Raw genomic sequence first — 17,953 nt, forward strand, 5'->3', positions numbered from 1 at the left:
CTAGAAACCCCGCCTTCACTTCTGGACTCCTCCCGGAGTTGCCAGCTTGAATGTCCGTAGCACTGCAAAGCTTGGTCAGGTTGAAGTTGGTGTATTCTCGCATTCTCCTGCATTCCCTTTCTTTAAGAACCCCTTTTTTATTTTGCAAATCTCCACTTTTGTCTTTTCAAGTTTTCCCATTTCCCTTTCTCCCGTCTGGTCCATCCTGCTCTTTGGTCACAATACATTGTTATTGTGATTGTCATTGTACAGCTCTTATTATTTGCTAAACCAAACCTAAAGGAGATTTTAATTTTTGATAATTGGTTGTCAGCACTAACACTCTTCTTCTCAGCAATCCACTTAGATACCTATTGTTGTTTGTTGAGGACTTGACATGCTACAGACAGTTGTACTTCCCACCCACCCCAATGCTCAGTTCTAAGGATAAAGCCTAGGGCTTTGTAAATAGTATACAAGCACCCTGTCACTGAGCTACCTTCCCAGACATGAATTTTCAACAGTGTCCCATTAGGTAACGTAGGTTGGCTCCTGAAGTCCTTGATCCTCATCTCACGCCTCTACTTCCAGAGTTGTCAGGCTACAAGCGTGTGCCACCACATCAGGCAGCAGCTGTGTTCTTACATGCTTAAACATAAGTGTTCCAACAATTTCATGAAGAGTCTCTTCATTATACAGATAATGAAACTGTGGCTTGGAGAAATTAAGGGATGTGTTCCAAACTTACACAGCATGAACACAGTACCCTGACTCCAAAATCCACATACAAAGACCAATTTGCTCCATATGGGCAACAGAGGCTCACGTATGGCTCCTCAAATGTTTCTTCACAGCAAATGGTAGGTCATGATGACAGGCATGTTACTCTTAACTGGAAAACTCTACACATGTGACCTTCAACCCGAGGACTACAATGTCCCTGCATAACTCCTTGTGAATTCATTAAATCTCTTGATTTAATCAAAAGACAAGGAATTATTAGTGATGTGCAGCATGTCTCAGCGATGAGTGGCAGGAATGGTGAACCCAACTTGTCAACAATTATCACAAAGAGCCAAAACTTGTCCTTGCTCTTCTGAGGAATGAAACCTTAAGAGACTGATTTGGAAGCTGGGCGGTGGAGGCTCACTGGCTCCAATTACGAAACGCGGAGAGAGGGGGAGCCTAATCTCAGTGAATTTGAGGCCAGCCTGGTCTACAAAGCGAGTCCCAGGACATCCAGGAATATTACACAGAGAAACCATGTCTCAAAAAACAAAAACAACAACACTCTCCTCTGCCCCTCCCCCACCTCAAAAAATAAAAAAAAAAACATGAAAGAAAGAAACTAATTTGGATACCTCTATCAAATACTCTTTTTTTTAAAGGTCTTCAACCATTTTAAAGTAGAATAAAATTTTATCAAATGTCTGCTCACAGGCATAGATATGCCTGTGAATATCTATAGGCACGTGAAGAAGTGGCATCTTTAAACCTCTCAGGAGCGGAAGTTGTCCCACTGACTTGGCAACGCTGATAAAATCAATCTTGAAGGAAGATAAATGAGGGATTACATACAGGGTTCGTCTACATCAAAGCTGTTGCTAGTTTCCTCCAGCAGATGAGCAGGAACTCCAGTTTTGTTCTGTTTGTCTGTCTATAGCAGCCTCAGCTGCTTCTTCAGAACTACTGTCAGGTAACTCAGGGATTTCAGCACAAGTGGTCTGTTCTGTTGCCAAGTGATTTCTGAACGGGAAGTGCAGAGCAGTGTCTGATGTTCTGATTCGGATACGGCAGTGCTGCAAGCTGGCATCACAAAGCACAAAACCCTGCTATTGAGTGTATGAAAGTCCGTTCTGATGGTTGTAGAGACCTCCATACATGATGAGAGAAAAACTCTGAGATGATAAACTTTAAACAGAGAGAGACAGACAGACAGACAGACAGACAGACAGAGACAGAGAGAACGTGAAGTCTCTGTTGATCTTGGGTTTTACAGATCTGAAAACTGACACATTCTAGGTGTCATAAGGTTGATCATAAACCACAACTAGAAAGACAGGTTTCCTGGCTTGCAATTGGCAGATTATATTCACTAAGAGATGCCTAGTTAAGTTTGTATTTTATAGATAACGTTTATACTGTGAGCCTCTGAATGGACATTACTGTTTAAAGGAGTCAAATACTCCAGGGAGGCAATCATTATTTTTAAGATCAGGACAGCCATCTGTCAGCACACCATCATGGCTTTTATGAATCCAGTTTTCAATACACTGGACTTAGTGGCATAAGAAAGAACAGATTTGTCTATCTTGTATCAGCAGAAAACAGAAGTTCCCTACTACTATAATACTATAGGTAAGAACATTGACAGGAAAGTATTAAAGGCTTAGGCTCCAAACATAGCTATCTAAAATGATATTTCAAACTACCAGTATGTATCTGTCAGTGTCAACAGTTTAAAATCAAACAAAACAGTAATAATAACTAAGGAAGCACAGTAAATGTGTGGTTGAATGTAATTCCCACGACAACAATGGAGTTGGCATCATTATTTCCACCTTCTTAAAATAAGAGAACTGGACTGTGGGATAATTATTTTGTCTTCAACCACAAGAAAATAGGCAAATAGGGAAAGGCATATCCTTAAGACTGGTATTTCTTTTTAGGGTTAATGGCCACATTGTCTGTGGACAAGAATACAGACTGGTCATGAGTACTAAAAAATGCATCGAAAATTTCAGTCATAAATTTTTATGATGCAAAAATCTATCCCATGAAGCTTATACAGAGGTGTGTGTGTGGGTGTGTGTGTGCGCGCGCGCGTGTGTGTTTGCAGTGTTATAAATTATAATCCAGAGCCTCAAATATGCCAGGTAAGCACTCTTACTAAACTGCACACCCCTGACCAAAGACCAGTCGATTACTTTTTGAAGCATAGTCTTCATTTGAGTCCTAGCTTGTGCTTTAACAATTTGTTTGACTAAGCATATGAAAAACTTAATGTATGTAGCAAATGGGTTTCTTTGCAGGGAAATGTAATGTAATCCAAATTAAACATTAAGATTAATGTGGCTGACTAGAGTTAGCAGAAAGAAGTCAAAGTCCGTTTGGAAGGTTTGGGAAGCAGCACTGGGAACGGGAGGAGCCTGCTGCAGGCACCGATGAAACATTTTACAGTAACGAGGTGGACTGTTTAAAAAGACAGCGAGAGAGAGACAAGCTTTCCAGATAAGTGCCCATGCCTTTGGTGTGTAGTATAGAAGTCAGAAGCACACACGGCTGTGAAAACAGCCTTGCTGTGTTTATTCAAGACAGGCTGCTTCCCAATAAGCTAGTGGGAAAGCCAGACAGAAATCTGCATGCTCATTCCCTGAGTAAGCATTTGCTACCCATTGTAAGGACAGCCTTTCCTTAAAACTCAGGATATACAAGATTCACTGGTTATTTCCATTGCTGTTTCTCATTAAGAGATTGTAAAATCATTACCAAACTAACACACTGCAAGGGTATCTTAATACCCCTTCTCAATATGTATTGTAGCAGTCAGTGGGTGTTTACTATGGGTAGCATATTGTGTGTCCTATATAACATATACAATATATAACATATTTATATACATATAGATGTGTAACATATCACACACACAAATATGTAAAACATACAAGTATTAGAAGAAATACTCTCACCTCCACGTCAAGCCTTCGAGCAGATGAAAGGAGACTTTAGAGCAGGCATTGTTGATGCACAGTTTGAAACAGGGCAAGGATTAGGAGTGCTGCGAGTTCTAGACTAGGGGAGCTTTCTCAGCTTCTGTGCTAAAGGTTCCTAGTCTCCTACCCTTGTAGGTCAGAAAAAGCAGGAACATTTCACATCCAGAACACATGGCTACTGTAAAAGGAGCCACAGAGGCTTCATATGCCTTGAGCTGTGGGAGAGAGAGCTGAATAATTGCCAGGGCTAAGAAACTATTCAACATCCCACTTTCAATAGCAATCGTTTTGCAAACAGGAAGAGGCAGCATACAGACTTTAGCAAAGAAATAGCCAAACATAAAGCCCAGTGCAGGAACCAAAAGCCCCAAAAGAAGCATGTTTAGGTTAGCCATTCTCAGAAACACCAGTCCCATCCTGAAAGCCAAATAGATTCCTACAAACATTAAAGTCAGACTCAGAGGCTGAACTACTCTCTCTAAACAGACTGCTTTTTCGGGTGATCTGTGCTTGATGACCACACCAATTGATACTGGTGTAAGGATGAACAGGAGTGTAGACACAATCTTTAAAACAGGAACATGAAAGACACCTGCTAACCCTAATAGCCTACTGTATATGTAAGAATTGACAGGCATCATTATCAGGGCCAGGGATGTCGATGTGCAAGTCATCAAAATGGCCAAAGTGACATCTCCTTCCAGAAGGAGAGCAAAAAGATAGCCCCCACCTCCTCCTGGGCATGTGCAGGTCATTACAAATCCAAAAGCTTGTGCTTCGTGCAGTCCCAAAATCTGAGACAAAAAGAAACCACAGAATGGCATCAGAAAAAACTGTGTCACTGCCCCGAGAACTACTGGCAGAGGTCGTTTCCATACGGTTTGAAGTACCTGGAACTCGATCTTGCAGCCAAAGGCACATTTGTTTAAAAGGATCATCGATAAAACAAGCAGCAAGATATACTGATTGACATGCACTGGTGCCTGGAAGAGGCTGTCTTTCGTCTGTCCGAGCACTCTGACTTTAACATCTGTTATCTCTTCAATGAGTCTTTTGTGCCTACCTTCAGAAGTCCAGAGCTGAATGGTCATGTTCGTCTCTCCCGGGAAAGTCATTAGGCTGAGGGTAAAGTCTGTGGCGTCCCGCGAGGTCTTGGTCACGTTGACCACCTGCAGCACCTTGGGATCTTCTACCTTCACAAAAAGGTAGCTGGAGTCCGGCCGTTTGCCCTTGTAACTGGACCTTACAATGGCAGCTTCCTTTGTCTTTGTAAATGACAGTATTTCTGAATTTTGTATATTCAGGAAACTGAGAAATGACTTCCTTGCTTCTCCTGGGGTCACCAACAAAAGTAGGATTACAAAAGATTTTCCAAAGATTGTGAAAAGTTTGATAAACCATACGTGGAAACTCAAGATTTTTTTTTTTTTTTCAGAAATAGACGGGCATTCTTGCAGGTCCAGTGGGCAGAATGCATAAATGTGGGTTAGGCAACAGCTGGGGTTTGGTAGGTCAAGGTCCAAGAGGAGGGACCGTTGTGCTTGTAATGAATATAAAGCTCCCTAGTGAGTGACACAGCCAGTTTCTCTGTAGTTAAGGAAACTGAGAAGCCAACCCTTGCATTTAGCAGGTGTCACCACCACAAGCACCCACTGGATCTCTCTTCCTGAGTGCCTTATTACTTGGGGATAAAGTCTTAGAGCCATTTCTTTTTTCATTTTCTTTTGTCCTAAGGAAAACAATAAAAATAAAAGCAGCCAGGGGCAGAGGTATCTACGATAGATACTAATGCTTGGAGATTTATCACTATTCCATCAAGTCAGAAGCAAACCGCATATCTACCTACATGCTGGTGTGACCAGAGAGTGAGTACTGGGGAGAGAGAAGGAGGGAGGTAGGTTGAGGGAGAGGAAGAGGGAAGGCTGTAGGGGAGAAGGGGGCAGACAAAGAGGGAATTAGTGAAGGTTGACATTTGAAGCCAGTTATGAAAGACTAGAAGTCCCTTCCTGCCAAGGCTGTCATCCAACGGAGTTGCACAGAAGGAAAACAAACAACGTGAGGTACAAATGTGCCAGTCTGCTCTGAACAGGAGCCGCTGAACTCCTAGCCCTTCCCTATCCCTGGCCCACTTCCACCCGTGGAAATGCTTTTTAAATAAACTGTCTCTTTTTCTGACCACCATCCATGTGTCCATCTCTAGTCCAATTCCTTGTTCAGGGACACAAATAACTGGAAGTTGAAACAGCTGCACTATGCACCCTGACTCATGCCTACAACACTGGGGCCCTACACTGAAAGCCATAGTGACCAAGGGAAGTACAACTTTGCTCTCTTGACGTTAGTCACATGGCTGCCATCAGTGACTACAAGGGCTAACCTCAAGAGCTTCCTTGATGCTAATAGTTTTCTGCAATTCTAGAGCAATTCTATCCAGCAAAATAAATCCTTAGACTACCCTTGTTATATATTGCTCAAAAACGTCTGGCGTGGTCACCAGGTAACTTGAGGACATAAGAAGGTAGCCTGGCTAGGGAACTGTTGCTACTGGGCATTTGGAATTCCAGAGTGGAAAGGCACTAACCTTAATTCTAATGCTCTAGTCTTTTACTGTGCGCAGCTAGGGCCACGGGCAGCTATCAACTAACCCAGCCATGCCTCCGCTTCTATGGATAAGGAAAAGCAATCCACAAACTCAACTGTGCACTTCCCAAATGAGAGGATGGCAAGCAGTGAGAATTCAAATAAACTCTTTTTCTGCCTTCTGAGTACTGGGATTTAAGGCATGGGCTGCCACCCTGTTTCTCAAGGAACTTTAAAGTGACAGAAACACCTGCCACTGAGAAGACTGAAGCTAGGGAGTCACAGGCTTAAGGCCAACCTGGGCTACACAGTAAAAACTTGTCAAAATGAGTAAAGAGCCCGGTGGGATAGCTCAGTGAATAGAGCACTTACTGCCTGGGTGAACACCTGAGATTGATCCCCAGAACCCACATAGTAGGAAAGAACCAGTTCCCCAAGTCATGCTGTGGCATGTGACTTAGAAGAGAAAATGACACGTACCCTTACAATATATGACCTAGTACCTTAAGTCACAACTTGATGACCAGATCCAAGCAATATGAAGTATTTCTTCTCGTGTACTTTATCTAGAGTTGTTATTTTGTTTCTTTTTCAGGTTCCCCCAACCTTTCTTCATACTGAAAAGTTTGGGACTGACACCTGAACACTGCAGTTGGAAGAATCCCATGGCCCAGCTCTCTCATGTATTGCCCGTCCTTTAGGCTGATGCCCATTGGTATCGGGGATTTAGTTCAACCGTTCATCTGCACTCCTCTGCTGTTTTCTGTGTCTCCCAGGACAATTTTAATTGTCTGCAGGCAACGGAAACACCAGGGAGGATGGGGACAGTGTAACCTTACCGTTTCATTAGGCAAACTTACTCGAAGCCTTGGGTTTTCTGCTTTCAGAGTGACTTGGACACAGGGAGTTAGGGGGACTGAGACTCTCATCCACACCTTGTCCTCTTTAGACTATGCATGCTTTAGCTGCCAGTTTTTAGTACCCAGGATGTTTATTCGTGGCATCCTCCATAGCTGCAGGCTCCACCACCTAGGACCTGGCCTTGCTTACAGGCAGTGTACTAACTTTGTCGGGCCCTCCGGATATCACCTTGTTCCTTTTGTCTGATTAAGGAGAGAAGACATTTTTCATCCTTCCTAGGTTTCAATTCCTGCCAGCCTCATTTGCCCTCTTCTCAATAGGTATTATTTTTTTGGCATTTAGTTTTCATTCAGTTACATTGGCTGACCACCTATTGTGTGCAAGTAATTACAATTAATATAGGAACTGGTTGGACAACTTTTTGGCATCTCAAAAAAACAAAACAAAACAAAACGAACCCAAACCAACTTCTGGTATATGGATTTTTAAACATTATTTCTCTCACTAGTGTGATAGTTTCCACTAAACAGCTATTGGGACGTGGCTATACTGTCTGTGCACTTATTTGCAACTTGCCTTACAATTTTGTGTGACAGTTCTAAGTGTATGTCTACATATCTTCACTGTACCTAAAATGGCAATTAATGTATCAAGTAGGTATGCAAGTAACTCTGTAAAGGAATGGATTGAGAACCTGATAAAAGCCATAAGTTATCACTGTTTATCACATGGACATGAAAAAGATAGACCTGAAGAAGACCAAAGGAGCATGTGAGTTTATTCTCTTAATTAAACCTAAAGTCATGAAAATTGGCACAAAGGGGGCGACAATTAAAAATACTTTATTTCCTCCTTTAGTGCAGTCCTTCATACACAGAAACATTCATTCTCAAGTATAGACAAAAAGCATTCCCCAAAAGGACTTATTTCAACTTATAGATAAAATGCAATAATTGCTGGTGTGTATTTTGCTTTGGTGCAATGAAAGGGACTGTAACAAAGGGACTGTAACAAAGGGACTGTAACAAAGGGACTGTCTGCTCATCGCTCTTCTCACGTCTCTGTTCTCATACAACATACCAACAGAAACATGAGTCCTACTGGAGAAAATCCATTACCTGAAATATATTCAGTGCAATTACATGATACCAAGAAAATAACTTTCCCTTCTCAGATATGAGGTTTCTTATCCAAACCCTTGGAAGACTGAGTGAGAGGAAGGCTGAGACCCCACAATTCATGCGCAGATTCCAATCACACATCATCATTTAGGTATACAGAAGGTTGTGTATTCTGGCCCCTTAGTCAATTAGGCTTAATTGTAGGGCCTAGTTAAAACAAAGACGACAAGTACCGAAGAATCTGCCACCTGCGTCCTCCTCTGCCGTAAGAATGGAAAAACAGCAATAAAAATAATACTTTGCCATAACTACTAATACACAGTTCAAATTTAAAACACAAAACCTGGAACTTAGTAGAAAACAACTGATGTAAATTATGATCTAATGGAAATAAATTATAAAAAAGCAACTTCCAGAGTTTTTACAAAAGTATCTGTCGTAAAAGGATGAATTCTGCTTGCAAATTCTGGCTCTAATCCTTGAGTGACTATTCCAAGTAAGAGTCAACATTTTTTAAAAACTGCTCTTCATTGTTAAGATACTCCAAAATAACATTTCCTCCATTATGTAAAGGACAATCCTCCTTGGTGATCCAGGTTTCCAAAGTATGATCCAAGGGCAAGGCTTCTCCTGAAGGGACGTGACACAGCCGCAGCTTCTGCCGAGAGAGAAACAAACCACACAGTGGTAGGGACACGCACTTGGGCCAGAGCGGGAAGGAAGGGTGGTGGCTGCACGTTACCTTTGCCATCAGCTTGTTGTTCTCGTTTCTAAGACCGGCTAGAGAGGCTGCGAAGTCCACCACCTTCCCAACGCTCCAGCGGAGGCAGAAGAACATGGCTTTGCTCTTCTCTTTGCTCCCCTTCGGTAAGTAAACCTGAAAGTAAATTCTCTCTGTCTGTGTAACCAAAAGTTAACATATAGATTAGACACACGAGATAAGACATTTCTTTCAGCTAGTGGTCCCTTTCCTTTCTTCTTTTCGTCAAAGTAGGAAAACGCCATAATGATACAAGTTTCAGTGAGCAAACCAAGGGTGTAGCCCATCTAACTAAGGACCCAATCCCAAACTCTAGCTAGGTGATCCTGTGTTATGACAGTTGTGTGACCTGTTTTATGTTCAGGGCCTGGGGCAGAAGGAGCTCTGTCTCTTCTGTGTTGAGTTCCAGTGGTTCAGACCTGGACTGAGGCTTCCCCTCAGAGCCCCCAGCCACTCTTGAGTTAAGAATGAGTTCCACACAGACAGAGAGAAGTTGGGGAAGCTGATGGGTCATTCAAGATCACAGAACCTTAAACATGGGCCGTTCATCTGTTCTGTTCACAAACAAACTGGTTTCTACTGTACTCCTTGGAACCCTGTTCCTGTCATCCGAGAAACAAGGCTTCTGATATAAAACACCATTTTTTACATGAATGACTTCTGATATAAAGCACCGTTTTTACATGAATGACTTCTGATATAAAACACCGTTTTTACGTGAATGACTTCTGATATAAAACACTGTTTTTACGTGAATGACTTCTGATATAAAACACTGTTTTTACGTGAATGACTTTACTGCTTATTGGATGCAGCAAGACTTTTGAGGACAAAGAAAAATATTTATTGATAAAACAGTGTTTCAGAGATGGGATCTCTACTATAGTCTGTGCCTTACTGTGTTCTTTGATTGTATTTTGTTACTTAATTAACTTTATTTATTTTTTTAAAAAAAATAATAGGGGGAATAGAATCTTCGCTGATTGCTAAAATTTGCTTTAGGGAGATTGTCCTCACAGGTCACCTCCTGGACAATAACAGTGTTGCTCTCAGGGAAGCATGCCTAGCGGGAAATGCTGGGAACAGCTAGAGCAACCTTAGGCACTAACAGTGAGCTCGATGCCTAGCTCAGCAGAAAGGAACTCAGACATGCTGAAGGTCAGCGGGTGTATTACAGATGAAAACCTTCAAAGAGATCTGCTGGAAGCCTCGGCTCTGGCCCACTTCATCACCACCAGTGCTGCTCCCACAGGAAAGCAGCAAGATGCAAATAGGAGACGGGAAAAGGAAAACTTAAGAGCCTCTAACAATAAGTCTGAGATCAAACACAAGCCAACAGGAAGCTGAAGCAGGAGGTTTGCAAGTCTGTGAATTTAAGAAAAGTCTGGGAGACCCAGTGTCTAAATAAGTAAGTAACAACAGAACACATAAGAAAGAAAACTACAAAAGCAAACAACAGGCTGTCAGGGCTTCAGAACTGGTAGTGCAGAGCTTACCGTGGCTAAGTGGGAAGTAAAGAACAGATACAAATACGGCTCTGGGCAGTCTGAGGGACTGCCTGCCGAGCACTGGCCTGGAAACTGCTCACACGTCAGCACAGAGACAGGCACAAAGCACAGCTGTGCCTCCTTCACAACACAGCTGAGCTCTCCCAGCTCAGGGGCTGCAACTGCAACAACCCCAGAATCTCTCTAGAGCAGAAGCATCATTTGGCTCAAGCTGAGATCTTGAAACCGATGCTCTGGGTGGGTGGGTTAGAGGAAAAGCAGAAAACTACCAGGGAGGGACTGGGAAGTAAGGGGAGAGAAAAATGAAGCCCTTCAAAGTCAAAATGAACTTGTGAAATCAATAAATTTAAATCTTAAAATGAAGTAAGGAACCTAAAAGATCTAAAAAGACATTAAAGAAAACTTATTTGGGATGCAGTGAGAGACATTATGTAACATTTCCCATAAAAAGGATCATGTTATAAAATGAAAACAACTGGAAATAAAACAAGGTGTAGATACCCAAGAAGAAATACAAAAGCTAAAAAATGGCTTCTAAAATAAGCAACTCGAAGCAGGTAAATTTCTACCATCCTCAGTTAAAGGCATACAACAGAATAAAGTGTAGTTACTGAATGAACTAGGCCATAACTGGGGCACAGAGAAATACTAAAAACAGAGGAAAAGTGGGCCAGGAAAGAAGGTCATGTTCACTGCCACCTCCAGGGGAAACAGGCAGAAGTGGTCTTCAGAAGTGACCCATGTCAAGTTCACGTTTGTATTCGATGGAGGGAGGAAGAGAGAGATCTCGGCACATGTGACATGCTTGGCTTGCTTGTCTCACCTGAGGCAGTGACTTGTCCCCGTCAGCATGCATCTTCAGCTTCATCAGGGCCACCTTCGCGGCTGTGCCACTGGTCTTCGCGCCTTTCCGGCCTTTACTTACTGCCCCTCCTGACTTGGAGTCTAAGGAAGAAGTAAAAGCATGCAAGCACTTTCTTTTTTTAAAAAATATTTATTTATTTATTATGTATACAGTATACAATATTCTGTCTGTGTATGTCTGCAGACCAGAAGAGGGCAGCAGACCTCATTACAGATGAGCCACCATGTGGTTGCTGGGAATTGAACTCATGACCTTTGGAAGAGCAGGCAATGCTCTTAACCATTGAGCCATCTCTCCAGCTCCCTGCAAGTACTTTCTTATTGCAATTTCCAGATTTTCTTTTCTTTTTTTCTTTTCTCTTGTTTTGAGACAAGGTCTTCCCATGTAACCTTAGCTGGCCTGAAACTCACTGAGCTCCACCTGCTCTGATAGGATTACAGAAGTACACCGCATGCCCAGCTTTACCGTTCTGGCCATCAGCCTACATAAACTGCACAAGGCAGCTCTAGTAAGTATATTTACATGACTAATAGTCAATCTAAGCACTTTCTACCTCAGAAAACTTCACAGGCTCATGCTTCTTTCTGACATAAGCGATTTAATCTACAGTGGCCACTGGTGAGAGCTTTCATAGAACACTTCCGGTCTTAACAAAGGCCCCACTCTGTCTGTGGGATAAAAGTTCTACTGATCTAATATATTGCCAGAGAAACTAGGCTAAGTCACGGCCATACTCTTTCCTGGTGCCTCGTTATCTGTGGCATTCACAGCACAGCCAAATAACCTTAGTAGAATGTGTTCTGTAGACAAAGCCATCCGTCATGCCAGCCCATCAACACACCTAGCTAGGGTCAGCATCAGATTTGAGCTGCCCGACAAGTGAAACCATCCGATGGGAACCTTACAATGCTCTAATTTTCACTGGTTAAGAAGGCTTTGTACAAAATACTCTTAGGTCATTAAAAAGCAAGTTCTTGAAATTGTAGAGATGGGTTAGCTGTTAAGAGTACTGGCTACTTTTCCAGAAGACCTGGGTTCAATTCCCAGCACCCACATGGCTCATGGCTATATATAACTCCAGTTTCAGGGGATCTGACACCCTCTCTGGTCTCTAAGGATATCAGGCATGCAAGCAGTAAACAGATATACATGGAGGCAAAATACCCATAGAAATAATTTAAAAATAAATAAAATGGTAGAAAAGAAGGCAAGTCCTACACTGGAGCTGCTAACAAGCCTCCATAAGCGGCGATCTGAAGCAAGAGGCAGGAACAGTGGAGTATGGGATGGACACCAGGAGCCCAGCAGCCACATGCTTCCTAGGATGCTAGGACTCACCAATAATATCCTTGACAAGTTTCTGTGTGGCACTCATTCGAGGCTGTGGGGTCTCCAGTTTTTCACACCCATGGTCTGACTGATGACGGTGTCTACAAGAAACAGAGGAATTGGCACTCACTAACGTACAGCTAAGCAGGTACACAAAGCTTGAAAGCCTCAGGTGATTACCTTAGGCAGAAGTTCTTCTCACAGTAGGGACACACAACTGCCACGAGCTCTACTTCAGTACAGTCCTTGAATGAGCATGGGTAAGGTTTGTGTTCATCTGTCTTTGGTCTCTCCTTGATGATATTCACCTACAGCAATAAGAGGGGGAAATGGCACTATAGTTCACATTTCAGACAACACAAGAGCCAGTGTTAGAGGACATCGTCCATATCATTTTGATTTAAATTTATTAGATTAAGTTATATATTCTCATATATTATTATGCCATTATGAGAAAGGATTACTAGGCTTATTGTTCCACTTTGGCATAACTTTTTCTAATGTGTTGTAATTATATTTAAAGTAAAATTAAAATGACTATTCAGTTTCCCTACCTTTTTATTGAGGCTCGGTCTTACTATGCAATCGCCCAGCTGGCTCTGAGTCTGCAGTATTTCTATTTTGGCTCCTGAGTGCTGGGATCCTAGGGTGTACCACTGTGCCTAGTCTACTGCCTACAATTTTCCTCTCCGCTCTGTAACACTGCTACACAAAGATGCCCTATCAAAATCTGCCCAGCTGGTCAACTCATCAACCCTCAAATGGGGAGTCACAATGACTTCCTATGACAGTTTTAGAAACTGGACAATTCAGGACACAGTACCCTTAAAAATTACACCTGTGACATGAGGCAGTTCTCAAAATCATAAACTAGTTCCCATGCTATGTGAAAGATTTTATTACTGGAAAACATTACATCAGAACACATTTTTTTTGCAAGGAAACAAAAAGAAACAGATTAGCCACGTTATTGAGCATAGAGTAATTACATTCCTAGAGTTAAGTAAACCTTAGAAAAGGATTACTTGAAATTGGTAACCGTAGGAAAATTCATTATATTAACAGTAGGAACATCTATTATAATTAAAAAACCTAAATTTTCTTCCAAAATTTGCTGCAATGACCTAAAGGTAGAAATATTTTTTACTTGAATATGTATCTGAAAATGTAAGAGCTATTCATAAAAATCAAATGATAGTATAAGAAAAAATCATAGAGGGCCAGGCTTATGTTTTAAAAGAAATATAAATAATTTTACTATGATGTTAAATACAATACATCCCTTCCAATCAGTCTTATATAATATTAACAAGATATGTAATTTTTGTTTTTCCTCAAATAGACCAGACAAAAGATTTGGACTAACACCCAGGCAACCTTAGTTTTTTTAAAATTGAGAGAACAGAAGTGAAAATTCTCCAATAGGGCTTGGCGAATGGTGGCAGGATAAACCAACTGAAAGTTACCTCAAGATATAAGCTGCTGCTTCCATTTAATGTGGGGAATTCTCAGTTAACTCCTTGTCTGTCTGCCTTGGGGAGAAGCAATGCCAAGTAGTATCTGGGCATCAGGCTTTGGACAGCTGTTCCAGATGTCTGGCTCCGCACTAAGTTTCGTTCATTAGTAGTGATAAGGCTGTTAGTTTGGTCTCTATCTTCAGCTTCCCTTCTCAATTTATTCATCTGTTTGGAATCCGGATAAGGGTTTCCTTTCGTTGGACTAAGGGTTTGCTCTTGGTGCTCTAAGGCTGACTGGGCCCAAACACGTGACTGCCACAGAATCCTACCAGCAGGCATCAGTGAAAATGAACACTACGGTGAAGGACAGAGTGACCTGGAAGGACAGTGTGACGTGGGCACTGAGGCCAGTGTGGATCACAAACACACAGCTTAATGCTATGAGTGGGCGTCCCAAGCAGAAATATAGGAATAAATATTCTGAGGATAAAAATGTGACAATACCAAATGGAGTGAATTTTCTTCACGGAGAGACCAATGTAAGAAATGCAGCAAGAGACTCTTTATAGAACTAATTTAGGTGCTAAACTTAAATGTCTGGCGTACCAGCTAGCTTTAAATCTCAACAATTCTAAACGTACACAAGTACAGATATATAAATTATATCAGAGAAGAGAAAATAAACATACCTCAGGACAACCATGAGCATCCTTGCTTCTGTGTTCAAGGCTTAAATAATTTCAAAAAAGTTTACTTAAGAGCAATCAATTAATTCACTTAATGATAACTGAAACAATTTGGGCTATTCTAGTATCTCACTTCCTTAAGGTCCCTTAAGTCACTACACTAGTGACTTTCATGCAATAACCTGAAATCCACAGACAGAAGGACTATCTACCATCTCAAACAGAAATGTTCACCTGCAATTGAGTTCTCTTTACTTCGAGTGCTTTGAAGTGCACACAAACTTCAGTCTCTGCTGAAAGCAATCAGCTGAATGAAGTACTGCGATGCCAAGGCATATATCTCAAACCCTTGAGTGGTGCACAGTGCACATCGCAAGCGGTGCGGTCAATCACTATGCATTTTAAGATCGTTATAGGTCGGGCTCTTTCCATCCGTTTATTAAAATACAGAGAATAATCACGGCTAGATTTTTAAAAGCTTAAGTTCTTTATATGTGAACATTATTTTCTCATTGTAAATTATGATACCTAATCTTCCAATCCACATTTATGACTGCATTTCTTGAAACTTGAAAGATTAATGATATATATGCATAACTAATTAGAACCTATGACTAGTCAGTTTGCCTTTCCCACAAGTGATTACAATTCTGAATATCAACTGTCCATGGCTAACGTTACAACTATTTTCATATCATTCTAATTCTCAGAAATTAACCCCATGTTGACAAACACCAAAATTCATTTCAAATCCTACATAAAAACTTACCAAAATATTCCTGAACAACCATCACATACAAATGGAAGAAAATCTAAAATTGGAGGAAAATATGGTAGGTACTGGTGAGTATCTGATTTAGTTTTCTTAAGCAAAAAGAATCTCCTGGCCAATTCTATAACAAAATTTCCTTTCGCCACGCAGTGGTGGCACATGCCCTTAGTCCCAGCACTCAAGAGTTCGAAGCCAGCCTGGTCTGCAGAGGGAGTTCTCGGGCAGTCAGAACTGAGAAGGTCTGATGAACTATCACTATTGTTACTCAACAAAGCATGATACCTTGAGCTTCAAGTCCAAACCCAGCAGTTAGAGATACATGTGTCAATATGAGAAACTGAAACGGAAGAATCTGCAGAATTTCAGTATCTTTCTTTGCATTTATTTCATGTATGTGTTCTTGTGCTTCGACACACATGTGGAGGTCGGAGGATAACTTTTTGGGACCCAGCTCTGTATTCGTCATGTTTTTGAGGCAGGATCTCTAGTATTCCTGCCAGTGCCCTTGGCATATGAGCCTCGCTCCAGTCTCTACCTTGCTCGCCCATCATGTCACTCCTCAGTGTGAAGAACTGGGCATGTTTGCTATTTTGAGACAGAGTGATCAAGTAAATATTATATGTCATTCAAGGAAGCCTAAGAGGAAAAGTTATGATCAAAAAATTTCCTACCATCCACACTTAATTTTAACCCTTTTCTGCTATTTCAAGAGACAAATCTCATCTTAATTAATAGACACTAAATATATGTGAAACTGGGAAGGATATCACAAATGATAGACATTTTAGACATAAGTCAGCCTGACCAAATGAACATAATAGTCAAAACCAAATGGCTAGGTTTCCATAGGAAAGGACTACACGGAAACAAGTTTTGATCTGCTGAGTGGTTCATAGCTACAGTCAATGGTAAACACATAAGTAACAATGACTATAAATACTGTTGTCTTCGCTTACCACAGGTCACACTGATCCAGGCCAAATCTAACATTCAGGAACTTGCTACTAATTGAAGCTGCAGCAGGATGAAGAACTATATACACATTTGGACTGCAATTCAGTAGGCAAAGGCTGCACAGTCTGTGAGTCAAGGCCTGAAGAACTTGCTGGCCACAGGACTGTAACACCGACCACGGGTCTTATGTTTATGACCAGGGGTCTCTGTTTAATGGAGAGACCATCTCCATATTATTTATTAAACCTTTCTAAAATGCAGCGTGCTAATCTGCCACTAACCACTTAAGTGAATCTGGCACCAAAATCAACGCTGTTCGTTCAAACAGTGACATTAAACAATGGTTGAATGGGAGAGCGCCTATGGACCTCCTGGAATAGTTTGGGGGGGGCGGGGTCAGAAACCCCGAGATTTTTAAAAAACCTGCGAACACAGTTAAAAACTGGTTTGTTCAACTCATTCGTCTGAGAAAAAAAAAATTACTGAAGAAAATGTCTGAGAGTGGATGCGGCAAGGTCGTAGTGCTAAGGATCGAGGGGGACTGGAGCCCTGATCCACGCCGTCGGCGACCCAGAGCTTCTCGGGCAAAGCGACTTGGAAGCCCTGAGAAGTCTGGAAGGTCAGCTTTTGGATCTGGGTGGAAACCCAGGGGTCACACGATTCGCCCCTAAACTGAGGGGCAGCAACAAAGCACCACCACCACCACCACCCCAGAGAGCTGCTCGCGCCCCGCGTCCTCCCTCACCCGCCGCCACCGCCCCGGCCGTCAGAACCCGGCCCCGCTCTCCCGCGGGCGGGGATGGGGTTTCCAGCGTCACCTCGCTGCCGGCAGTGCTGCACCTCGCAGTGCTGCCCGACGTCCAACTCCGCCATCTTTCCACAGCCGCAAAGGCGGGGAAGGGGAGGGGGCGGGGCAGCACGGCGTTCACCAACCGAAGCCTGCAGGACCCCGGGACGGGGCGGGGCTTCGGGGCGGGGCCCACGGTAGGGACGGGGCTGTGGGGCGGGGCTCAAGGAAGGAGCGGGGCAGCGCTGCGTTCACCACCCAGTAACGTGCAGGACCCGGGGGCGGGGCTGAGAGGCGGGGCCCACGGGGGGGCGGGGCAGCGCTGCGTTTCCAAAACCGTAGCGCGCAGGACCAGGGGGCGGGGCGGAGCGCCGGAGCTTTGGGGCGGGGCCTATAGGAGGGTCGGAGCAGCGCCGCGTGCAGGACCCAGGGGCTTTGGGCGGGAGGTTCCCACGGGGGGGCGGGGCAGCGCTGCGTTCGCGAGCGTGTGGCGTGGAGGACCCGGGAGCGAGGCGGGGCTTCAGGGCGGGGCCCATGGGGGGGCGGGGCAGTGCTACAAGCTTGCAAAACCCGGGGGCGGG

General features: G+C 42.9%; 2 protein-coding genes across 15 annotated transcripts; both read right to left on the minus strand.

The window, feature by feature from the left end:
* Nucleotides 1-3,640: 3,640 nt before the first annotated feature.
* Nucleotides 3,641-7,201, minus strand: Slc10a5 (solute carrier family 10 member 5). The gene is made up of 2 exons (XM_005361845.1): nt 7,112-7,201; nt 3,641-5,254 (listed from the first exon to the last, which is right to left on the minus strand). Exons 1-2 carry the CDS (start codon nt 7,199-7,201, stop codon nt 3,767-3,769), a joined length of 1,578 nt encoding a protein of 525 aa, XP_005361902.1. The 3' UTR covers nt 3,641-3,766.
* Nucleotides 7,202-7,959: 758 nt separating this feature from the next.
* Nucleotides 7,960-17,488, minus strand: Zfand1 (zinc finger AN1-type containing 1). Of its 14 annotated transcripts, none has more exons than XM_005361814.2 (8): nt 17,404-17,488; nt 15,629-15,671; nt 14,863-14,902; nt 12,897-13,024; nt 12,726-12,817; nt 11,346-11,467; nt 8,997-9,131; nt 7,960-8,912 (listed from the first exon to the last, which is right to left on the minus strand). In XM_005361814.2, the coding sequence occupies exons 1-8, from the start codon at nt 17,456-17,458 to the stop codon at nt 8,742-8,744; spliced, it is 786 nt and encodes a 261-aa protein (XP_005361871.1). In that variant the 5' UTR covers nt 17,459-17,488; the 3' UTR covers nt 7,960-8,741. The 14 variants fall into 14 exon arrangements, with proteins under 14 accessions (XP_005361871.1, XP_005361870.1, XP_026642559.1 ...); XM_005361813.2 differs by having other exon boundaries at nt 8,997-9,152; XM_026786758.1 differs by having other exon boundaries at nt 8,997-9,152; nt 17,331-17,476.
* Nucleotides 17,489-17,953: the final 465 nt, after the last annotated feature.

The sequence above is a fragment of the Microtus ochrogaster genome, linkage group LG5 (genome assembly GCF_000317375.1).
Source record: "Microtus ochrogaster isolate Prairie Vole_2 linkage group LG5, MicOch1.0, whole genome shotgun sequence".
Lineage (NCBI taxonomy): Eukaryota > Metazoa > Chordata > Mammalia > Rodentia > Cricetidae > Microtus > Microtus ochrogaster.